General features: G+C 44.6%; 1 protein-coding gene across 1 annotated transcript in view; it reads right to left on the bottom strand.

Annotated features, from left to right (window-relative positions):
• pibf1 (progesterone immunomodulatory binding factor 1) overlaps positions 1-26187 on the bottom strand; it is a 190471-nt gene that overhangs the window by 59016 nt on the left and 105268 nt on the right. Inside the window, exons 12-14 of the mRNA XM_085998484.1 lie at positions 24529-24679; positions 22375-22465; positions 12515-12617 (exon numbers count right to left, since the gene is read on the bottom strand). Coding sequence (XP_085854610.1) covers positions 12515-12617; positions 22375-22465; positions 24529-24679 — 345 coding nt within the window. The remainder of the gene's footprint in view (positions 1-12514; positions 12618-22374; positions 22466-24528; positions 24680-26187) is intronic.

Raw genomic sequence — 26187 nt, 5'->3', positions numbered from 1 at the left:
CCAGAATTTAGAGCCGGAGCTCCGACTCCACTTGCCGGGACTGTCTGGAGTGGGGTTCGAAACCCTACCCTGATCTGGCCCAGCGGCGGGGATCCTACCGCTATGCCAAAGGCCCAATCCGATTAGCAACGTGAAATGGCTGGAATGAGCACAATTCACGGCATTAAAAGAACTCACAATTGAACTGATGATGACCTCAGCAATCTCCTCAAGGAGGTGGCGGCGCAGCGCCTGCTCATCATTGGTAATGAGAAGTCAAAGGCGCCGCAAAAAGGGCAGATGATAGCTTGGTCTTTCAAGTGGCAGCATAGGGCTCCAGTCACGGGGAGGGAAAAGGTGCAGGAAACGTATGGGTGTCACCTTTTGTGCGGAGTGGGCCTTTTGCGTAGCAGTAAGCATCCCCGCTGCTGGGTCAGAAGGAGTAGCGTTTCGAACCCCACTCCAGACAGTCCCGGCAAGTGGAGTCGGAGCTCCAACTATAAATTCTGGGTGGACATCCAGCGGGATACTTGCGTCCGTGGGTGTGGGTGGCCCCCCCCCCTCAGATGGGTTGTGGGAGCCCGTAAAACCCTCATGCCATAGGACTAACTACCCTAATGGCTGGTTCAAAGATGGTTACGTTCACGGAATGAGCGTTAATCACGGCCATAAATCCTTCCACCACTTCATACAGTTCCTGAAAGGGAACAGTGTGAGGATATGTACGACGATGACCTCTTGCGCAATGCACCTCCTTGGACCCTCAGTCGCAGATGCGAGGGGGCAAATCGTGCAATTGTTAAATTTTTCATTTTATTGACATGTAAAATGTTGGCCCAGTAATTCCCTTGTAAATGCGCGAGTACGGTCGGGGTACTTACGCGTCTGGCCGGAGGAAATGCCGGTTTTCAGCATGCACAGCGCATGCGGGGAAAACCGGCATTTCCTGTCCTCTGAACGAAGGGGTTCAGAGGCAGAACGCGTGCGCAGTAAAATTCGCCGCTTTCATTCATGCTTTCAGTGAGGTCAAGTCCTTACAACTTACACATGAAAAAAGCATGGGTACAGTTGCTCCAGAGGCTGCGGAGGAAGATATTTCTTATCGTGGAGCTTCTGAAAGTATGTATGTCTGTATATATTCCTTTGCGTGTTATGTATATATTCCTTTACTTATGTGTATGAATGTATTATTTAATTATGACTTTCAGAGAAAGTAACTTATTGGAAAATCATAATTAAAAACATACATTCATACACATAAGTAAAGGAATATAAAACATACATACATATACGTAAAGGAATATATGCGGACATACATACATAATTACTTATTACTGATGAAAAGTTTCTTTCTTAAAAGTGCTGGAAATGTTACATTACTCATTTTAGAACACTCATTTTCACATTCCATTCACACAGCCACAATTGCTCCTTCTACCTACCGTTCTGAAAACCCGTTTAAAAAAAAAAAATTTAAACTTTAAAACTTACTTAAAATTTCTTAAAATAACTTCCCTCCCTTTCCCAAACAAAAATATTGCCTTTCAGAAGCTCCACGATAAAATATATCTTCCTCCGCAGCCTTGGAACAACTTTACACCTGCTTTTTTCAAGTGTAACTTGTAAGGACTTACCCTCACTGAATCCATGAATGAAATCTACGAAGTTCACTGCGCAAGCGCTGCCTGTGCAGTCTCACGCGCTGTGCCTATGAACCCCTTCGTTCCGAGGACTGGAAATGCCGGCGTTCCCCGCATGCGCTGTGCATGCTGAACGCCGGCATTTCCAACGGCCAGATGCGTGAGTACCCCGACCGTACTCACGCATTTGGTCACGAATTTCTGGCCCATTAAAGCATGATTGAGGTCACAGGCTCAGTGTAGGAAATCACTGGTGTGAACTAGCATCCTAATACTTCATGGCAGCAGCTCTGCACCACCACATGCTCAAACAATTGTGACAATGACAGTTGTCAGTACTTTGAATATACACAGTTCAATGAGTTTGCCTCTTTCTTAGGGAGGCTTGTTATCTTTTGGGAACTCACCAATTTTCTTTGCTTTGGCAAAGACAGGACAGAAACCCCGAATCTCTCCTTCCTGTTTAATTACGCTCATTAAAAATATAAAACGTGCTAAGTTTCAACTGGATTCAATCCCTATTGCAATGCAAGCCCGAAAGAACAGAAAGATAACATTTTTGGAGGCCTTTTTGTTTCCCTTTTGGATACTTATCCTTTGGATGTTGTCTGCTTCCAATCCTCCCTTGCGTACACCACAAAGTGGCTTTTGGAGTGATCTTCTAGCTATTGGGTAATCATTAATGTATTAAATATGTATTCCTTTTTAACTACGACCCAGGCGTAGACAAAAAAAGTACTTTCCTGTTACTGATTTAACATGGAAAAAAACATCAAGCACCAGGGAAGGGAAGAACTGCTCCACCCTGTCATGAATTTTGGTAAAGATGCCTACTAGGGTTTTGGCAAGAACACAATTCTCACAATGCCTATTTGTAAAGAAACCCAGTACGTGGCGGAATAAACCACTTACGAAATCTGAAAGTTTCATAAAGCATTAAGTGTTGCTTTTAAAAAAAAAAATATTTCTAGTTACATAAGTTGTGCATATAAACATACAAAAAAATAACAGGAGAAAGTCCAGCTGGTCCATTTGAGCCTGTCCCATTAAATCAACTAAGTATCATGACCCTCAATGTTCCTCACATGTACGGTTATCAAATGTCCACCTGTAAATGGAGCCCATCTGCTGACTAAAGCCACTTGTAGTGACTATTTTTGGATTTCAACCAAACTATTTTGTTGACTGCATCAACAACAACAATTTGCTTTTATATAGCAAATTTAACATAGGAAAACATCCCAAGGTGCTACACAGAGGTTTAAACTAGGCAAAAATGGACGCCGAGTCCAAGGAGACATTGAGAGGAATACAGAAGCGAAATACTGTGGATGCTGAAAATCTGAAATAAAAACAGTAAATGCTGGAAACACTCAGCAGGTCAGGCAGCATCCGTGGAGAGAGAAACAGAGTTAACGTTTCAGGTCGATGACCCTTCGTCAGCACAGATATTGAGAGGGCTGACCAGTAGGTGGGTTTTAAGGAACGTCTTAAAGGAGGTTTAGGAAGGGAATTTAAACATATGAGAATTTTAAATCAGAGGTGTGAGGAGACCAGGAGCCAATGTAGAGCAGCAAGGGCAGGAGTGAAAGGGGCCTAGTGGGGAATAGAATATGGGCAGCATGGTCCTGTATGAGCTGACGTTTATGGAGGGTAGAGGGTGGGAGGCCGGTCAGGAGAACATTGGAATAGTTAAGTTTGAAAATGACAACAGGATGGATGTGTGTTTCTTAAGGCTGGGGTGGAGGCGGGTGATGTTACAGAGGTGGAAGTAGGCAGTCTTTGGGATGGAGAAGATATGGGGTCAGAAGATTATCTTGGGTTCGAAGAGGATGAGAGTCTGGTTCAGCTGCAGACAATTCACGGGGGGTGGGGGGGGGGGGGGGGTGGGGATGGAATCGGTGGCAAAAGTTTTTGGCGGGAGCCAAAGATAATGGCTTCGGTCTTCCCAATATTTAACTGGTGGAAATCGTGGCTCATCCAGGACTGAACATCAGACAAGCAGTCTAGCAAGAGAGAGGCAAGGGAGTGGTCGAGAGAGGTAAAGCTGGTGGTCATCAGCTCACATGTGGCAGTTGATCCCACATCTTCAGATGATGTCACCAAAGGAGCTATTGCTGGTGATGCTCTGGCTACGACTGGATAGGTAAGAGTGAAACCAAGTGAGGACAATTTCAACTGAACTGGAGAGCAGAGGAAAGATATTGCAGGAGGTTGGTGCGGTCGACCGTGTCAAAAGGCTGCATTGAGTTCAAGGAGAACAGAGAGGGATAAGGCACCATGGTTACCGTCACAGAGGATGTCATGTATGACTATGGTGAGATCTGTTTTGGTGCTGTGGCAGGGATGAAAATCAGATTGGAGAAGTTCAAACGTGGAGGTGCAGGAAAGATGGGGACAGATTTGAGAGACAACAATGCGTTTAAGAACGTTGGTGGGAAAGGGAGGTTGGCGACGGGGTGGTAATTTGCAAGGTCAGAGGGGTTGAGAAGCGCGGGGGGGGTGGTGATGGTGCCATTTTAAAAGGGAGAGGGACAGTACTTGAGGAGAGGGAGCCATTTACAATGTCATCTAGCATAGGGGCCAGGAAGGGAACATGGGTGGTCAGTTTAGTGGGAATGGGATCAAGGAAGCAGGAGATGTGTCTCATTGACAAGATGGGCTTGGAAAGGGCAAGAAAGAGAGAAACTAAAGAAAGACACGGGATCGGGAAGAGGAGTTTATGATGACGATAGTGGAGAAAAGAAGCTGGGGGTTTTCTTTGGTCGCCAGGATGATCCTGGAGTAGTGGGTGGATTTGCAGAGGAGAGTAAAGCCCAATAGCACTTGATGTGGTTCAGCCAGATCTGGTAATGGATGGCTAACCCAGTTGTATACCAGATACACTCAAGCCTGCACCCTTTGTACTTGAGGGACTGAAGATGGATGCACTACCAAGGATAATACCCAGGATGGGAGAGTTTTTTTTTTTACTGGAAACATGGGCATCAAAGGTGGCGGTGAGGAAATGGTTGAGCTGGTCAACAGCTGCAAAAGTAATGTGGCAAATGGAAGGACACAGGCATAGCAGTTAACATTTTAAAAGTGCAATTTTAAGTGACTTGGTGGATCTGGAAGGAAATGGGGTTGTTTTGGGGTCGAGCGATGTGGGTAGTAAGGGATACAAGGAAGTGGTCGGAGATTACCTTGTCTGTGATGGAGACCACGGAAGTAGAGAGACTACGTGAGAGGGAAAAGTTGAGGGGGTAGCCGTGAATAATGGTAGGAGAGTTTATATGGAGAGGTGTGCGTCGGGAAAACAGGTGGGCAGTGAAATCAGAGGAGAGAGGCAAGGGGAGTTTACATGGACATGGAAATCACCAAGGATGCAGAGTCCTAATGAAGCCGTGGATTTATAAATATATACCAGCAAGGTTAAAAACAGTTGGAAGAATACGGATTTAAAAAGTGAGTCATATTTTATGATTTGTTGACGGAAAGAAACATTGTTAATTTTCTAAAATTGCGCACTTAAATAAAATTGTATTTTCAATGGTTCCATTATCAATGCCAGCTTTCTTTCGTATATTTTTGAAAATGCAATCTCCCATACTGCTTTCATCATCACTGACATTAAAACAAAAGCCTGCAATATACAAAAGAGCAAAATTGATTCTGAAAGCTTTCCAAACCTGTCGAGAAAAGGCATATTTATTTAAACATGTTTTTATGATGCTTTGGCTGACATTTCAATGGCATGATACTAACAGAACCAGTTTTTCTTTATGTGGGCGACATGACATCATTCAGTTGACAAACTCGCCAGAGTTTTTTTTTTTGAAACACCTAGAAATATCCCCACATGAAAAAAAATGGTCTAAGCTGGCAACATGAATACACCAGGGGATACAGCCAGTTAGAATAATCAAAAGTACCATCCTGCTAGAATAACATTTATCAGTAGACAATAAAAGCTGAAGTAGTTGTGGTTTACATTTCTGCATTGCATTGGACCCACTACTAGTATTGCTATCTGAGAATGAACACATTGTCCAGTATGTTTTACCTGGCAGCTGATGCATTACAATTCTGCTTTGTTGCTGTATTTCTTGTTGCGGCAGTTTCTGTTTACTAAAAACTAGGATACTTCACATTCCTTGGAACATACTTTTCCTCACAACATTTAGCTAGCTGTGCACAGCTTTATTTAAAAAGTCAAACTCCACGAACACCATTTCAAAAAGGAGGCATTAGTTTCAGCCCAATAAAGTGCATCCAGAATAATTCTCTTAAAACAATCTGTTTATCCAGATCATCATAAACCATAATTATTCCAACAAACTGTCATAGTGTTTTCAGGTAACTTATTAAAAAGTGTTAGCTCCAGTGATGATAGTAAACAACCACTGTCGCAGAACCTGTGGAACAACAAAAGAGTGGTCTGCACAGAGTGATCTTAAACAAGGTGTTAAACATAGGAATTGAGAGAGTGGGAATTCACTGCAGAGGAGGAAGGAGGTGCTGCTTTTTGCATCCAATACTTGGAGTGCTTTGCATTACAGGTAAATATTTAATTTCATCTACCTAGAACTTAAACTAGATCTAGTAATTAGCTAAAAACTAAACTATAAGCTAAGTTAATTAAATACATAAATTTAATTCAATAAATAAAACAAGGTTATAAAGGGATGGCAGTGCAGGTGGTGTGCCGCAACTGCAGCATGTGGGAGTTTGTGGAGAGCATCGCGATCCCGGAAGACCATGTCTGCAGTAAGTGCCTGCATCTCGAGGAACTTCAGCTCAGAGTTGTTGAGCTGGAGTCCGCGGTGCAGACATTGCGGGGCATCAGGGAAGGGGAGAGTTACCTGGACACATTGATCCAGGAGGCAGTCACACCCCTTAGGTTAGGTAATGGTACAGGTCTGGTTAGTGGTCAGGGACAGGAGGGTGTGACTGCAACTCAGGCAGGTAATGGGACCCCAGGTGCAGTGCTGGAGGAGCCTCAGCCTTTGCCCTTGTCCAACAGGTATGAGGTTCTTTATGCCTGTGAGGATGAGGGCAAAGTCTGCAAGGTGGAGGAGCAAACTGACCATGGCACTATGGCACAGGAGGCCATTCAAGTGGGGGCAGTGAAAAGGAATGTTGTAGTGGTAGGGGACAGTATTGTCGGGGGGATAGATACTGTTCTCTGCAGCCGCAACTGGGCGTTCCAAAGGCTATGTTGCTTGCCCGGAGCCAAGGTTAAGGATATCTCCTCGCGGCTGGAGAAGAATATGGAGTGGGAGGGGGAGGATCCATGTAGGAACCAACGACATAGGTAGAACTAGGAATGAGGTTCTACTGAGAGTTTGAGGAGCTAGGGTCCAAATTAAAAAGCAGAACCTCAAAAGTAATCATCTCTGGATTGTTACCTGAGCCACATGCAACTTGGCATAGGGACAAGCAGATCAGAGAGTTAAATGCGTGGCTCAAAGAGTGGTGTGGGAGGAAGGGGTTTCGATTCACGGGGCACTGGCACCAGTACGGGGGAAAGAGGGAGCTGTTTCGTTGGGATGGTCTCCACTTAAACTGGGCCGGGACCAGTGTCCTGGCGAATTGAATAACTAGGGCTGTAGATAGGGCTTAAAACTAAAATGGGAACGGGGTAGGTCAGGTGAGGAGAAATTTAGAAATCTAAAAGAGAAAAGTCAAGGCAATGGTTCAATGTAGCGATCTGGGTAAAGATAAGCAGAGTGGGACAGGAAGGGACAGAGAGTTTAAAGGTAAAACTGCATCAGCGAATCAGGTAAAAGTAGGGAATAATGGTAAAAAGTTAAAATTAAAGGGAGAAAAATTCATTAGCGACCATTTTGGGTCGCTAACACCGCCTGAGCACTAAATTTAGCGCCTGGCGATTGATAACTTCAGTTTTAGCGCCCCAAGTCGCAAAGCGACTGGTCAATTTTGCAAGCAGTGCTAAAATCGCTGCGCTCGGGCGCTAAGATCCTAGCGCCCGTTAGCGCTCCCTCCCCGGAGCCACTAACGGGAGGCGCTGACCAACTGAATTTTTCCAATATGTTTTAAATGGTGAGAAACTATTAAATGCTGGTTCAAGAGAGATTTAGGTGTCCTTGTATAGCAAACACTGAAAGTTAGCATGCAGGTAAGCAAGCAATTAGAAAGCAAAATGGCATGTTGGTCTTTATTGCAAGGGGGTTGGAGTACAAGAAGTCTTACGACAATTGTACAGGCCTTTGGTGAGACCACACCTGGAGTACTGTGCACAGTTTTCGTCTCCTTATCTGAGAAAGGTCATACATGCCTTAGAGGCGGTGCAACAAAGATTCACGAGATTGATTCCCGGGATGAGGGGATTGTCCTATGATGAGAGATTGAGTAGAATGGGCCTATACTCTCTGGAGTTTAGAAGAATGAGAGGTGATCTCATTGAAACATATAAGATTCTGAGGGGGATTGACAAGGTAGATGCTGAGAGGTTGTTTCCCCTGGCTGGAGAGACTAGAACTAGGGGGCATAGTCTCAGGATAAGGGGTCGGCCATTTAAGACTGGGATGAGGAGGAATTTCTTCACTCAGAGGGTTGTGAATCTTTGGAATTCTCTGCCCCAAAGTGCTGTGGATGCTGATTAATTGAGTATATTCAAGGCGAAGATAGATTTTTGGATTCGAGGGAAATCAAGGGATATAGAGATCGGACAGGAAAGTGCAGTTGAGGTCGAAGATCAGCCATGATCTTATTGAATGACGGAGCAGGTTCGCTAGGCCGTATTGCCTACTCCTGTTACTAATTCTTATGTTATGTAAAATGTGAAAACATTTACGTTTGCTTCAGAAGTCTAGGTGGAAAAATTGAGTCGCGCCTCCTTTGGGGCGTTAACTTCACTGGGGCGCTCCCGAAAAAATTAACACCCCTGCAGCCGAAATTCATCGGTAGCACCCCAAGAGGGAAGCGCGGCACTACTGGAAGCGCCCCGCCTCCCTCTTGGGGCGCTGCGAGGGAATATCGCGGCGCTACGTGCCGCAGCGGCACGTCGCGCCACAGTGCTGCAGGCCTTCCTCCTCTTCTTAAAGGGGAGGGGCCTAGCGCAGCGCATCCCGGGGCCCAGCTGGGCCACCAGGGATCAGAGTGCTGGCAAAAGAGCCCGGCACTCAAGAGAAGTGCCGGGCTCATGGAGCGCAGCTGGGGGTTGGGTTGGGGGGGGGGGGGGGGGGGGGTGCTGCTGCTGAGGAGGCCGGGGACAACAACAGGTGTTGGCAGGCAGCCAGCAACAAAAATGGCCGCCCCGGCCACAGGTAGGCCCCCCTGACCCCGCCGGACATAGCGTCCAGCGATAAGTCAGGGGGCGCTACCAAAGATTGAGAGTAGGACGCTGCGCACGGTGATGACGTCATTGTCGGCGGCGCCATGGGGCGCTAACGGTTACTGCTGCCGCAAACCTCCCGCTGAATTTCGCAGGAGGCGTTGGCGGTGCCGCGCCCAGGCGCTAGTTGCTTTGCGCCTTGTATCACAGAATCACAGAAACCCCACAGTGCAGATAGAGGCCATTTCGGCCCATCGAGCCTGCACCGACACATATCCCACCCGATCCCCGTAACCCCTACACCAACACATATCCCACCCTATCCCCGTAACCCCACGTATTTAATCCCTCTAACACTAAGGGTCAATTTATCATAGCCAATCAACCTAACCCGCACATCTTTGGACTGTGGGAGGAAACCGGAGCAAACCCACGCAAACACGGGGAGAATGTGCAAACTCCACACAGTCACCCGAGGCCGGATTCAAACCTGGGTCCCTGGCGCTGTGAGGCAACAGTGCTAACCACTATGCCACCGTGCTGCCCTCTTAGGCTGCCAACACGAATCGCAAAGCAACCAAATTTCTCCCCCCCCACAAAAGATCATAAAATCTTAAAGCACAGGTGGTCATTCGGCCCATCGTGCCTGTGCTGCCATGTGAAAGGGCTATCGAATTAGTCCCATTCCCCTGCTCTTCCCCCACAGCTCCACAAATTTTCCCTTTTGAAGTATATATCCAATTCACTTTTGAAAGTCACTACTGAATTTGCTTCCACCATCCTTTCAGGCAGTGCATTCCAGATCATAACTTGCTGCGTAAAATCTCATCTCCATTCTGGTTCTTTTGGCAATTACCTTCAGCATGAGCATTTAACCATCTTTGCCAAAATAGTAGTGCTCTGTTTTAAAATTATTTGGATTTTTTTTATTCTAATAGATTTTGTTGAGTAATATTGTGCAATAATTTACTTTTACCTCTTACATTGTAATTTCTTTAACTGCTGACACATCCTTTGGCAATAAAAATGCAAGAAAGAATACAATGAAAAAAGGCTTCTTAGCCTCCTCCTTCTGACAGACTGTCCTGCAGTGTGCATTGTCATGGCTCTCATCAACTCATGTAATCTCCATTAGGCAGCGGAATAGCTGCAGGTATAACGTTCAAGTGAAAGAATCGAAATTTCCTAAGTATTGCATGGAATAGTAATATCTGTATGTAGCCCTCAAATTAATCGATCTTTTAATCCGATAGTTATCCAGATCTATTTCTACAACTTTGCTACCTTTTTTTGGGAGGGGAGTCAAATGTTGCCAATTTTGAATTCATGTTCCCCAATGCTGCAAATCACGTTTAGGTTAACTAACCCAGTTACACCTTTATATCCACATTAATCATGCCATTCAGTTATTTTAAATATCTCAGTTGTTCACTTTACATATTTTTTTCCTCCAATGTATTCAGCTGCATTCACCTATCTTGAAATTTAGTTTTGACTTTGCATTATTCCTGTTGTTTTCAACTGAACTCTCTCAATCCATCAATGCTCTTTTGACTTCCAGGTGAAAAAAAAAAAAATCGCACACTATTCCAACTGTGAACTTGCACATATTCACAGGCAATGTTCCCCCCCCCCCCCAAAAGCTGTGCAGCGATCGGGAGGTCCCGTGAAGGCCGCTCACCAGCTGCTCCGCTGGAAAAGATACCGCGAAAAGGGACCGTGCACCAAACATAAAAATTAGAGGGAACGTTGCTCACAGGCGATCTAGTTTGTCTCAAATAATGCCATCTCAGTGCTTGATTAGATTTGTTAGTAAAAACCTCATGCTGACTAGAAATATTTAATGAATGCTTGATGACCACATCCAAAGCCTCTTAATTTTCAGCCTTAGCAATGGATGCCCATTTATAGTTTACAAATATTAAGTGGGAATTCCTACTTCATAACGTAGGCTAGGGAGTCCTACCATTATTGTATTTTCATAGAGTCCCTATGTGAGAAACAAAGCAAATTCTTGGAGTTTGCAGCAGGTTCAAGAGAAATATTGCTTGCTAAGGGAAAATTATAGGGCTGGTGGTTCCCCAACCAGGTGCTCACAAAGAGCAATTTAAATGGTTGGATATCAGTGGTGCTAACCTGCGATTTCCTGGCTAGTGCTGCTCCTTGTGGGAGGAATTGGCCCTTATATTTCCAAATATTCCAGGAAGCTGTATATGTTTACACTCTGGAAAATAGACTACATGTGTGGAGCCATAAAGTCCAAAAGTTTTACTATAGTGAAGAAGAAAAAAAGGTAACCTCGTAAAAATTATAAATACATTCCTTGTAAATCTTATATGCATATAGTAGTACAACCAAAGGCATAAATCAATTAATAGACAACAGTAAAATTTAGTTTGTTTGAGAAAATTGACCATTTTACCATAATAGTAAACTTTAATAAGTTTCCTCAATTCTTACCCTATTGGGAATGTAGAACTTATGGCGATAGTGGAATATTCCAGAGGGATTGAAAAATAAATTGCTCATTTTACCCTGGTGTAAATAGACCTGCTGTTGACGTATCAAAATGAAACAGCATCAGTCTTCCCCCCACCACCCCCTCCTTACTACAAACGTTTGTGGCCTGGTTTAAGAAGAAGTTTAGAGCAAAAAAAATTACAACCGTTATATTGTTGAATTTTTACACGTGATATTTTTCTTGGGTCAGCATCACTGTCTGAATACTCTGGTAAGTGGACCTCACGTTCCCTATAACCAGAGTGTACCTTTCTTTACCTGCCCAATAGGAGGTAAATGTAGTGAGGCCTAGGCATCAAACAGACAACTCTAGCCATCGTATTCCGGCTTACTGGGATATATTATCTACCACCACATGATCTCATCTTCGGTTGTGGATGAATATACATTCTATCAGACTGAGGCTTTCTTTAACGTTAAATGGGTAAACAGGTATCCTATATGAAAAAGTATATTTAAAATAATTTATAAGCCTTTCTGTTCTCCTCAAATTGTCAGAACGACAGATGCTCCTATGCTATCTCTCAATATAAAATAAGTCCTTGGAACACAGTCACTCACTTCTCACATGGTGAAACACTACCATGAAGCCACCGATTTAGCCCAATCTATTCACTGGCTTTAGACTAAGTACTGAGCTTAGCACAAGCAGATTAAAAACCCATAATTAGAAACTCCTGACCGGAGAGCTTTCTGTATAAGAATCATTGGCCCTATCCCTTGAGACATGACTCAAATCTTTAACCCACTTTCCCAAAACAGCCCAGAACATCAATCGCATGGTATGCTTAAAATTGCAAGGCTTAGCTTGATTCATTGATTTGTGCCAAACAATTTGAATAACCTGTTAGATGGGTTCCCATCCAGGTATAAGGTCAATAACCAAAGTGCAAACCAAGGACTTCCTGAACTATGCACATCTCAGCCGTGACCTGAGGTACAAATATTAGCCAGGCTGTAATGTATATCGCCGATAAATTGCAGAAACAGCAAGCAATAACTGACCTTTATCCGGTGTGCACTCTGGCCAGAAATTAAGAATCCAATAAATAATCCATTGTGGACAAACATGGTTCATTTTTGTCATGCAATTTACCTCTTGACTCAATTCATTAGCATGAATCTTGTGACATTCTAGGTCTCTTTGAAGCAGTGAATTTTGCTTTTCCAATTGTAACAACCTTCTTGCAAGATGAACACTGTGAGAGGAGAAAGGAGATGGCAATTAATGGACTGAAGCACATTTGTTCATTTACAGTTGCAATGTTCCACAAGGGCTCCCATATTTACATATTTTTTAATACAGGTGGTGCTAAAGAAGCTTACCTTTTATAATCGAAGGATCAGATCAGTAAATGGTTAGACTTAAGAAAAATATGAGATTAATCGTGTATGATCAAATTGAGTGGGCAGCTACATTTGGCACCAGTAGCAGCTTCAGTGCTTTAAAAAGCTTGCGTCTGCCCAGTGACTGAATACTTTAATCAGGCTGAACAGAATATCCATCTCTTGGTCCTAGAAAGGGATGTGGGGGAGTGTGGTATGTTCTTTATTTTTATCATTGCACTGGTCGAACTAAGCGAATCTGATCATAACTGTTGCTCGGTAGGTTCAGCTTACAGTGAATTAAAGCAGCTTAACGATTCGTATCAAGCCTCGCCGCACCTACTCTGTTGAACACCTCCGTTCCGTCCCCTCTGCAAGTGCCAACTTGGCTTCCAATGCTGTTCCAACCAAGCTCATCGCAACCTTTAAGAGCAGTATCACAACTTTCAACTGTAGCCCTCTGGTCTGAATGCTTATTTGAGTTTTCACAAAAAAAAAAAATCAATGAATTCTATTGAATGCTTTACCAAGTAAATATACAAAGCAATGAAATCTCTGCTCACTGAACTATATCAAACCACAAAGACTATTCTGTAAATACATCAATTTCTATTTAAAAGCAATGACAGATTTTGTATATGTATAATGTAAAGGGGCATTCCTTTCTAAATGGAAATGCTTTTCTAAAGATTAAAAATAACTCTTCCAGTGATTGGGAAGCAAATCCCACACCTAATTCAGTAATGTCAATCTTGCTATAGAAAATAAAATCTAAACAAAATAAATCACGGAGCTTCTTGTTATACATTGGGAAATCTGCCATTGAATACAGCATGCAAGGGCAACAACTTGAATGACATGCTGTTGATAATACTCAGATCATGTTTAATTTACCATGTCACTAGCAGTTTGCTTTAGAGGCAGGAAAAGACAGGCAAAATAGCAAATTTATATTTTGTAAGAGTATACTGGTACTCCACATTGACTGTCAGAACAGGATTTATTACATTTTTGTATTTCAGCGATTACAGAAAGGATTATGCCTAGCATTGATTGCTGAAAAGCACAAATAATCTAAAAGAAAAGTTTCTAATGTGCATGAAGAACCTTCAAAAACATACTTTCATGGAAATAACCTATTAAGTAAACACATATTTATTACTAGTTAGATTACTGATCTTTAAGTGCAGGTGTCATTCTCTGAAACAAGTTATATTCCATAAGACCTGGTTGTAACAAGTACTGCACTGCAAGAGAAAAGTCAGAGGGGCGATTGTCCCCAATGTCTTTTCCTCATTGCGTCCTGTAAGATTGCTTCTAACTAGTCCGACGTTCAATTATTTTGAACACAGGAGATGCTACCTTCATGAAATATATTTAGCAAACCTTCCTTTGGATTAGGAAGGGTGAAGAACCATTTATCACCACCTTCATGATTCAGATGATGTGGAAGTATATTGCAACGACACGAAATACAAGTCCAAAATTATGCTTGATGCATTCTTTTTCATGTTGCTGATGGCCTTTTAATAAAACTCACCATTTTAGATAACACATTTGTTATTATTTCCTTACAAAAGTCAATGCGCTGAGAAAAAACCTAAAATGGCATATATAAGTATCATTTAAAAATGTGCAACTTGGACAAGAAATACTAATGCGAGTACTCTCCAATAACATGTCAGTATAATGAATAAACAGCTGAAACACAAACAGCTGAGGAAATAAACACAGCCTAGAACTCCCCAGGTCTGTCCACAGGTTACTTAGATAAAACCACGCATCTTTAACAATCGCATGTTTGTATCTAATGCAGCTTGCGAGAGCTAGTCACTGTTCTGGTAAGGCCTGCAGAGATCCTGGGGGTTCCACTTCCCTCAGGTCAGGCTAGATAGCAGGTCCTGCTTAAACAGAATGCCAGCTGATTCAGATAGGAAGTTCTTGGCCCGCCAGCTGATACAGGATCCAGCTGCAGAAGTCCTGATTCTGGGAACACAACAGAACAGGATGGCCCTATTCTCACTCTAAGATTGGATCAAACTGAATTAATTACTATTTGTTGAAAATGACAGAGACTACTTCCTGCTGCTGATAATATTTGCATCTTCTATTTCTCTGGTGTTGGAGCACAGAATCTTGGGTCTGTGCCATCCCATTTGATGGAATAGGTCGTTCACAACAAGGGTACTCCAGCAGTAAGGAAATACTGGAAATAGTAAATGCAAATACTGGAAATACATTGCCAGTCGTTTCTGTTTTATTTTGAACAGTATATTGTCTCAAATTCCCCAATGTAAAAGACCTGCTGCAGAGGGAAAATCTATGTCATTAGGGGTGAATGTGATAAATTACTATTAAACATGATGGAACACATACCTGGAACTACAGAAGAGAGCAACACAATCAGTGCCAGAAATTTTAGATTGTTTTTAACTCCTGTTGCCTGATCTTGCCGGTTGACTTTGAGGCGAAGGGGAAAGGCGGAGGTGAGGAGGCAGCAGTTGAATGGGTGTTTCAAAGTGGAAGACGGATGGGTAGTGATAGGAATGAACAGGTGGTTGGAAGATGAATGGCTAGTAGAAAAGTGAAGGGGTAGCAGACGCGATGGGAGCAAGGAGGTAGGGGGAGAATAAGTGGTTGGCGGAGGCTCACATTTTTCCTGCAACCCCAAATGCAGCCTGTAGCCACTGGTGGTTCATTTCACTGCCACACCGCCCTCTGGAAAGAAAAGAGAGAGAGAGAGAGAGAGAGCGCGAGCGTTAAGGGGAAAGAAGCAGCACAGAGAAAAACAGAGACAGAAGTATAAGAGTGATAGAAGCAGCAACTCAAAGACATCGGAGACAGGTAAAGAGTGACCATATTGACTTACAGCGTAAACCCAAGGAAATCTATATTATACAGGAAACTTTCTGATATCCGGCACTGACGGGACCGAGCTGGTGCCGTAACATCAAAAGTGCCGGACATACCAGAGTTAATGTTTAACATACGGAACTGAGAAGCTCCGTGTGAATCAACAAACCCTGTTGCTTAGCAACAGCTTCAAAACAGTCGGCTGCAGCTGCAAGCGTCTGTAGCTGAAGCTGTTGCTATAGCTACAGACCTTACAGTGCTTGACTGGGGGTAAAAAAAAGCAACGAGAACTAAAAAAAATATAGAAAACGGCTCCTGATTTTTGCCGTTAGATCGAGTATTCCGGACATATAACCTCCGGATAAACCAAAGTCTCCTGTATATGGAAAGATGCTTGGAGGTCTATGTCACCCTGTTAGCTGGTTGGAGCATTTGCTTCATGTTTGAAAAAGCTGAGAAATTTCCGAGCAGCTTCCGCCAATAATAGAATTATGATGTCATCTACAGCAATGCAAAAGGGAGTCAGCAGCTTAGAGCTAGGAGAATCAAAGATGACTGCTGTTGATAAGAGACTTGCATTATTCAGTAATCCAACATTTCCAAATAAGTTGCAGTTATTTTCTCCTTATCACAGCTACTCCTACTTAATGAAGCATCAATCTTGTAAGACTGCAACACTTGGTTAAAAGCAGTCTCCTGGTACTTTATCATACATGCCATCTTAGGTACTGCCGAGGCCTGGATACGCTCTTGTTAAACGTTAGTGATTTCCAATTGCATGCCAAGACTGCTCATCAAGCTAGCAGTCTTACTCAAATCTTTCTCACTTTGCTATTTCCTACTTGTAAACAAGGCATTCTGCCTTTAAGATAGTCAGTTTTACTAAATTAACTGGTAGTAAACTATTTCAATCTTCCTGCCAACCAAAACTCCACTTTAGGTTTCTTTATATATGGATGTATTTAGATTTACAATATTTTTTTCAAAAGAACATAAAAACCATTAAATGCAGCAGTTACTGCCTGTAATTTTAACTCAAGTGTAGTTGTTTACTAACTCAAAGATTCTTCCTTATAAAAGTTGATGTGCATCACCAACATAAAATAAACCTTGAAATTAACAGATGTATGAAAGCATTTAGCAATGGTCGCATTTTTTTGCCATACAAAATGTGTAGCAATAAAATAATGAACAACATTAAACACAAACTTATCACTCCACTGCAAAAGTAGTCAAATCTAGTGAAGATTAATGTCTAGAATGGCTTTACTTTTTCTGAATTTACTTTAACTGAAGAATTTCTAATTGTGTTTTTACTGTCTGCATTTCTCAAAAGACTTAAAAAAAATTAAACTTGTGCCCTAGAGCAGAACTGAAGGATAAGAATGGAATCTCAGAAATGTTTGAGAAAGACTAATTAGAGGCTGAAGACCTGCTTCTGTTTAAATATCGAGTATGTCTGCCTATTGAGATGATAAACTATCTTGCTGAAAGCAGCTGATTGCATTATAAAAACACAGGAAAAGATTGCAAAACTAGCATCAGAAACCCAAGATTGATAGATATCTTTTTTCAATATCGGACATGCTGACTTTTACTGAATAAAACAGGTATTTCATTAGCACATTTGTGACCAAGGCCGCGATTTTGCACCTGGAGGCAGGATGGTGGTGGGTCCACTGTTCGCCGGGTTCCGGACCCGCTCCCGGTTCCCGCCACCCTGCAGTTGAAATTTTCCGTTGATTGGCCTCGTTAAGGCTGATGTGCGGGTTCTCCAAGGCAATTGCTGGGTGCGGGTCAGCTGCATGCGTCAGATGAAGCGATGTTGGACTGATTATTTAAAGGGGCCATGTCCCCTCTGCAGTTTCATTTCCATTTTGTTCCCTGAAATGCTGACTGCTGCAGGTATGGCAGTGCAAAAATCTAAGGCTGCTCCCCGCTTCAATGAGGGCTCCCTCCATGCTCTTGTGGAGGGAGTAAGAGGACGTAAGGAGGTCCTCGTCCCTGGAGACGGAAGAAGGAGGCCTCCTCAGCATACCAAGGAGCTTGGCTGCAAATTGCTGAGGTCAGTTCGAGATCGGTCTGCATACGCACCTGGGTGCAGTGTCGTAAGAGGCTTAATGATCTGTTGCGATCAGCAAAGTGAGTATAACATCACACTTACCTTCCATCTGCCTCCCATCTCTTATCATCCCCATCACTCTGCATTGGCAACCTTCCCCTGCACATCCCAACTCACTCGAACATCCTTTGCACCCTCACCCATCCCTCTCTTTCTCTGTACAGAATCACGTCACCATCTTACTATGCACCACTCATACTCTTATGCAATGTCAACAACTAAGAACGCACAGGGAGGGAACTTGGTTTGTGCACCTCACTCCTTAATAGTCTCCCTCTAAAACATCTATGTCATTCATTCTTTACACTCACTCCATCAATCTCTCCCAAACTCAACTTGTGTCCCTCATTACAGGAGAAGAGAGCCCACAATAAAAGGGAGAGGGGGGGACAGGAGGAGGTCCACCATCCCTGGCATACCTAATGAGCACTGAGGAGGCAGCACTGGAGATCGTCGAAGGTGCAGAGGAGCTGGATGTGAGGGACGGAGATACGGGCGCAGAAGAGCAAGCTGGTAACAGAATTGATTTCCAACCCTCTGATTTAGCATTCATGAGTGACTAATATAGGATATGATGCTCATAGAGATTGAGTGCTAAGTATCTGCACAATGGGATGTGTCTGCAACATACATTTCACTTGTCTAACTCATGCCTTTACTCCCCCACAGGACCATCAAGAGCCCCGCTCCCCACTGTCCAGGAGGAAGAGCAGGAGCACTCCTCAGAGGAAACACCAGCCTCTGAGGGAGCAGCATCACCAGCATTCAGCACACCCTGCACCAGCGCAGAGATGCACACCTCGGTGGGTTTTGTGTGAGATAGAGTAGTCTTGTCACTTGGTGTATCACAGCTCACAAGTGAGCAGGAGCAGATGTTGGCGGCAGGGACAGCAGTGGAGAGTCCTCGTCGGGGGATGCAGGGCTCTCCCAGCTCTGCTCAGCTGCATGTAAACGCTGAGCCTCTGGGGCCATCCAGAAAGAGAGCGGTGCTGGAGCTTCAGGAACAAGTGCAGGAGTCTCTGACTGGGTTTGCTTCCACGGTAACTGCGAGTGTGCAGAGAATGGAGGAGTTCATCTTAAACATTAGCAATGCCGTGGTGAATGCTATGGGCAATCTAGGTGCCGCCATGGAAAGGATGGCAACCTCCATGGAGGACCTAGCTCGCCAGACACAAGCCAACATGGTGGCTCTTCTAGATAGATGGGCAGCTATGGAGGATAGAAGGCCATCTAGCGTGGAGAGAAACCAGAGGTACATGGACGTCCCGGTTATGAGGAGTGTCAGTGCAGAGACGGGTCCACATGGCCCCACTGATGTGCAGCAAGGTGCTCTCCAGTAACTTGCTAGCAGTGAAGTGCGGGTGACCCATGAGAGGGACGGTGGTGTTGGAGCACAAGGAAGTGGGGGCTCCTCTCCAAGCGCTCACACTCCCTTGCCACTGCTGAGCCCTCGGTCAGAGCCCCATCTGCCTGAACCAACAGAGATGGCCGATTCTGCCCCTGCACAGTCGCAGGAGGAGCAGACTTTGGCGGGGCCCTCCAAGGCTCGCTAAACCAGAGGACAGCCGCCAAAGGCGGCTAAGCAGGAGCAGCAGGGAAGTGAGCAGGCAGCCTCCACATATGCTGAAGCCACAGGGATCTCACAATGTAGAAGCACGTGTAAGAGGAAGATGTCACGTTAATAATCACAAGGGTTCTCACTTGGGTGTTATGATAGATTTATTTGTAAAGTTTATGTTCTTTGCCAATATTGTAATAAATTTATGTACAACGAAGGTTTGGCATCATTGACATATGTGTGATGACAATTTGAGGGGGCACAGTTTCGGGTAAGTGCACCTTTAAAATCCAGCAGTGCCGGTTACAGTGGCTCTATAGTGCACAACACATACTTGCAGCTTAAACACAGAATATGCCCCCCAAATTATTCAATCACCAACCTCTCAGATTTCTAAATGACAAGATTTGAGAGTGCAGCTTTTACACTGCAGTTTCAGCTGTGATGTCTCCAGCTCGCTGGTGTTCACACCACACTTACCGGGCGTGTTGTTGGAACGCCATGAAACCCAACCCAGAAGCTGGAAAATCTAAGAGCCCTGTGAAAATAGCTCTAAAGTACCTTTAAAGTGCCTTTAATCCCTTTCCCGCCGCTTGGTGTTGGGTCCATTTGCAAATCGGAGACCCGACACTCAGGAAAGATGCGTGGAGGCGGCATCGTGGTGGGTTCGGAACCAGCAGTCAATCATTGCGCATTTAACCTCTGACCCGCCTCCAATCCCGCCGGCAAAATTCCAGCCCAAGTGTTTGTTGAACAGAGCATGTAGTCTAAATTTCATTCTTGAAGAGTTAAAGTAAGAAAGGATTCATGGAAGAAGGCGGCCAGCATACCTAAGAAATTAGGGCAGGCAGCGGCAAGGACATGCTCCTCTGTATCCCCACCCATTTTAATATCACTTCAATGCACCATCGGAAGTGATTAATGACACACTGTATGTCCGGCCCTATGTGGGTGCGTGTACTGTAATTAATTTCAATGATGGAATGTAATCCAATATATTTTCCATTATTTGCACCATAGTAATGCTGGACGCGAGGGATGAGGGGAAAATCTTAAGATTTATATTAGCAGCATAGAGGCCACTGGCAATACGACACTGCAGCAGGGCTTTTGGGTCATAAAAGTGGTTTAGAAATGCAAGTTCTTTCTTTATTCAGAGCTGGATTAGTGGGGTGAAGTTCTCAGCTGCAGTTGATACACAGCCTCTGCAGATCAAGGAAAAGGGAGAATAGCTTAAATTTGTTTCTGCATCTGCCCACATTTGGATGGGTGTATTGAAAAGAACTGTGAATGGCGGGAATGCAATGATAGAATTCCCATAATTTGTGCCATACCAATGCCAGGCACTAGGAACATAAGTACAGGATTGTCATGGGTGGGAAGGGGGTGTGAATTAAATGTTTACAGCCTTAAGGGAGTGTGACGTAAGGAAACTACTAGGCACTTGGTCTAAGCGTTAAACAAAGCTTTAATCAACTGGTTTACAACATGGAGGTCTAGTTGTGTCCTTCACTAGTTCCTGTTAAGAATGTCCTGCGCAAGCTGGGCCCGTGCCCGAGTATTTATACTCTCCCTGGACAGCGCCACCCGTAGGCCGCTCAGTATTATTTCATAAATCTTTCTTTCATGAATGACTGATTCATGTCAGAGTGTATTCCCTATAATTCAATTTTTTTTAACTTTTGTAAAAAACTTTTAAAATTGGTATGATCAACACAAACTGAAAAATGAAAAAGACACCGTCATCCCCGACTCACTGTCACGGATTCAGTAATGTCCTCGTTGCTCATACTTGCTCGCGTAGGAGCTTGGTTTTCTTCAAATTTAATTTCCTGCTATTTTGTTCCTCTGGATCGGTGTTTCACCTTCGATGATAACAGATTTGATTTTTTCTCGATTGGCCACACACAGTTGCAATAGTGATCTTTGCTAAGCCGAGTTCTTTGCAGGTTCTGGCATGCGATTTTCCTATGTGGTCCAGGTCATAGCTTTGTCTTCAGAGACAAAGACGATCTCTTACTCGCCATCTTCAAGCACGTTGCCGCGTGCCAGTTTCCTCGCTGCAGTTGCCTCCTCGCGCCCATTGCCTCGTTGCAGTTTGTGTGCAGATGGCAGGCCGTCTTATCAGGCAACGAATCCATATGTCATGTGGTATTTTCACCGGGAAACACTTCTACACACAAAGGGTGGTAGAAGTTTGGAACTCCCTTCCTCAAACGGCAAGTGATGCTAGATCAATTGTTAATTTTAAATCTGAGATTGATAGATTTTTGTTAATCAAAGGTATTAAGGGATGTGGGCCAAAGGCGGGCATGTGGAATCTTCAAGATTTCAATCTGCCCTGTTGAATAGTCCTACAATTAGAATCTTCAAAACTTCAGTTTCTAGGACAAGAAATCATGTCTTGAATTTGATTCCACCTCAAAGAACAATGCAGAACGCTAGATAAACATTGCGCAATAGATTTCTAACTTTTCCCAAGGAGACTCAATGAAGTGTTGAAATTTGGGTCGACAATATATGCATTATTCTTACTTTTAAATGGATAGTAAGAGGAGGACCCAATGTTCAGCCATTGTAATTTGTTGGTCAGTTTCAACCTCCTCTTTTTCTAAGTACCTTCATTTTTAGTTTGATAAAGTGAGAACAGTTATTGGTATCATTTGCATTACATCCTCTTTTGCAAATATGCACTATTTCCACATAAGGTGAATTCATGATCAGTAGGGTAAGGGAGATAACATACATGAATGACGGTGCCAAAGCAGAGTCTTGTATATTGAGCATAATATTTGAAACACAGCACAAAATCAATAAATCATCCAACACACAGACAAATCAACACAAAACAACAAATTATAGGTTTAACAAGGGCAGACATTGCATGCATGCAGTTGGGGGGTCTTGGATGTCAAATAAATGAAAACTGAAACAGGCTGCCTGGGATCTCTTATTTAGTTCAGAAAGGGAAAGATTGCAACATTTGTGGGAAAAATCTCTTCAAATTACATGAACCCCAGTGATGTTTCCTATTTCAGCTGGTAACATACTCAGTAGCTGGGAAAAGAACAAAGGAAGAATAGTCTCAATTTCTTACCTCTGCTTAAGGCGTCGTTTTGCTGTTGTGGGGACATTAGCACCATAGCCATAAGAGAAAAGAACCCGTTCTGCGTCCTCCTCATTTTCCACTGTGGAAAAGCAAACACAATTAATCTAAATATATGCCAGTAGATTTTTAAAAGATCAAAATTCACCTGGCTAGTTAGTTGGCTGTGTGGAAAACTGTAATGCACTAGTCATTAGGTATTTATCTTTAGATTTTGTAAATATCTTCCTATACATCACTTTTTATATGAAATACAGGAAACTCTTGATTTACCGGCACCTAAATAACCAGAAATCTCTGTAACCGGCAAAATTCAGGAGTAGGTTCAGGTAAGTTTTACTTCATATTAGTGGCCGTTCCTGGATCTGTGGCTGTGTAACCGAGGTTCCTGCACTTGTTGCTAAGCAACAGGGATGCTTGGTCTGTAGCCGGGGTTCCTGCACCTGTTGCTAAGCAACAGGGAAGCCTGGATTTGTTGCTGTGTACGGAGCTCTCGTACCTTTTACTATACCTCTCTGTAATCCAGACTTTTTGATAAACCGGCACCGCGCCGGTGCCGGATAATAAAGAGTTTCCTGTACTGGGGTTAGTGGACATGAAAAATTGAGGATTTAGGCTCTCCAATGGTTCACAGGCTAAATGCCCAATATGGTGTGGAACTGACCCACGCAAACCAGAGAGACTGTTGTGTGCCGAGTTAGCTGACCACACCGAGTGTTGCTGTAGGGCACATCAATTGCCCTTATTGTCTCTGAAACAGTGAACTAGCTGTGTCAGAGCTCCTCAGGGCAGCATCCGAAGCCCAACTATCTCCAGCTGCTTCCTCAATGACCTTCCCTCCATCATAAGTGGGGTTGTTCACTGATGATTGCACAGTGTTCAGTTTCATTCACAATTCCTGAAATAATGAAGCAGTTCATGCCCGCATGCAGCAAGACTTGGGCAACATCCAGGCTTGTCTGATATGTGGCAAGTAACATTTATGCCACACAAGTGCCAGGCAATGACCATCTCCAACAAGAGTCTAACCACCTCCCCAAGACATTCAACAGCATTACCATTGTCAAATCCCCCACGATCAACATCCTGGGAGACACCATTGACTAGAAACTCAACTGGATCAGTTATATAAATGCCGTGGCTACTAGAGCAGGTCAGAGACTGGGCATTCTGTAGCGAGGGGTTCATCTCCTGACTCCCCAAAGCCTATCCACCACCTACAAAGCACAACTCAGGAGTGTGATAGAGTACTCTCCACTTGCCTGGATGCGTGCGGCTGTAACAACACTGGAGATGCTCAACACCATCCAGGACAAAGCAGTCTGCTTGATTTGCACCCCATGCACCAGTTTAAACATCCACTCACTCCACCATCGGTGCACCATGGCTGCAATGTGTACAATCTACAAGATGCACAGCAGCAAGTCGCCAAGACATCTCCCAAATCCGCGAACTCCACCACCTAGAAGGACAAGGGCAGCAGGTGCATGGCAACATCATCACCTCCAAGATCCCCTCCAAGTCACACACCATCCCAGCTTGGACATGTATCGCCATTTCTTCATTGTCGCTGGGTCAAATCCTGAAACTCTCTCCCTAACAGCACTGTGGGAGTACCTTCACCACAGGGACTGCAGCGGTTCAAAAAGGCAGCTCACCACCACCGTTTCAAGGGCAATTAGGGATGGACAACAAAATGCCGGCCTTGCCAGCGACGCCCATATGCCGAGAATAAATAAAACAAAACAGAAATCCATTGGACCTTCTAAGGGCTTCAACTTAATTTTCAACGTTTTTAACATCATGAGAAAGTGGATGCTTCTGCCCACTCTGTCAATGTCAAAAATGGGGAGTGTGCATCCAAGCACATGTGCACAGTTCCTTGGTCAATAAGCTCAGTCCGAATTAGAGGCGGCAATATACTTTGGTCTCCCAATTAAACTCTACTGGACTCTACTGCTATCTAGATCGGTGAGTGTATGATAACTGTATCCTGTATGATAAAAAGCGATATGGGGGGAAATTTCCTCTGTGCACTTGGTGTAGCAAAATGTAAGCATGTTCTTTATAAACAGGTTTACAATTTTGCTACACAGCATAGCGAGGAAATCTCTGCCGAATTCCAAGTGTCGCATGTTGACCTACTTTCAGCTGATTGCATTATAACACCATCCAGCTCTTCTTCCAGTTTCTCATAGGTCACCAATCGTGCTTGAAGTTCAGAGTTTTGTGCCTGAAGTTCAGTGGTATGTTTGTCTGCTGATGACTGCAGTCTGTAAAATTCTTTTGTTAAAACCTGTTGAGACAACAATGCAAGAAATCACAATTAACTGCAAACCTGCTTTTACATATTATCTTCTAAAGGTAAATTAAACAGTGGAAGATGTAACTTGCCAGTCTGCTAGTTAACATGTTCACATAAAATTTCTCTGTGGCATTAACTTATTTATTTTAAAAGGTTAATTATGCTGTTAAATTAATACACAAAGGAATTTTACACTAACTAGTCAAACCCCTGAGCCTTTGTACACGAGAGGTCAAGAATGATTGCAGTAGTCAGGTCAAGGGGTGTTGGAAGGCAGGGGAATAATTGGACCTGGGCAGGGGAAGGTGGTAAGAAGGGGTGAGAAGGCGGATGGAAGAATGGGATGGAGACAGGAGTAGAGAGGAATATGGAGTAGATGGAGTGAGGGAAAGGTATGAATGGGGAAGAGAGGAGGCGAGGGAACAGGGAGGTGGGGGGAGGAGGAAAGAGGAAGGATGACATGGGGTGCACAGAGCAGTCACGTGGATGAGGAGGAAGAGAGTTGGGTGAAAGACACAGTGGATAGGGATGGGAGGAGGAGGGAGGATAGAGGAGGGGGGGAGGGAGGATAGAGGAGGGGGGGAGGGAGGATAGAGGAGGGGGGAGGGAGGATAGAGGAGGGGGGGAGGGAGGATAGAGGAGGGGGGGAGGGAGGATAGAGGAGGGGGGGAGGGAGGATAGAGGAGGGGGGAGGGAGGATAGAGGAGGGGGGAGGGAGGATAGAGGAGGGGGGAGGGAGGATAGAGGAGGGGGGGAGGGAGGATAGAGGAGGGGGGGAGGGAGGATAGAGGAGGGGGGGGAGGGAGGATAGAGGAGGGGGGGAGGGAGGATAGAGGAGGGGGGGAGGGAGGATAGAGGAGGGGGGGAGGGAGGATAGAGGAGGGGGGAGGGAGGATAGAGGAGGGGGAGGGAGGATAGAGGAGGGGGAGGGAGGATAGAGGAGGGGGGAGGGAGGATAGAGGAGGGGGGAGGGAGGATAGAGGAGGGGGGAGGGAGGATAGAGGAGGGGGGAGGGAGGATAGAGGAGGGGGGAGGGAGGATAGAGGAGGGGGGAGGGAGGATAGAGGAGGGGGGAGGGAGGATAGAGGAGGGGGGAGGGAGGATAGAGGAGGGGGGAGGGAGGATAGAGGAGGGGGGAGGGAGGATAGAGGAGGGGGGAGGGAGGATAGAGGAGGGGGGAGGGAGGATAGAGGAGGGGGAGGGAGGATAGAGGAGGGGGGAGGGAGGATAGAGGAGGGGGGAAGGGAGGATAGAGGAGGGGGGGAAGGGAGGATAGAGGAGGGGGGGAAGGGAGGATAGAGGAGGGGGGGAAGGGAGGATAGAGGAGGGGGGGAAGGGAGGATAGAGGAGGGGGGGAAGGGAGGATAGAGGAGGGGGGAAGGGAGGATAGAGGAGGGGGTTGGGGAGGGGATAAATGAGATGAGGAGAGGAGAGGAGAGAAGAGGGTGTGGAGAGTGAGGGACCGGGGTGGAGAGTGAGGGACTGCGGAGCAAGGATAA

This window comes from Somniosus microcephalus, chromosome 10 (genome assembly GCF_052327205.1).
Source record: "Somniosus microcephalus isolate GS21.2 chromosome 10, FLI_Smic_1.0, whole genome shotgun sequence".
NCBI classification, from domain to species: Eukaryota; Metazoa; Chordata; class Chondrichthyes; order Squaliformes; family Somniosidae; genus Somniosus; species Somniosus microcephalus.
The sequence above is the reverse complement of the archived record's forward strand: the minus strand, read 5'-3'. Positions and strand labels throughout refer to the sequence as shown.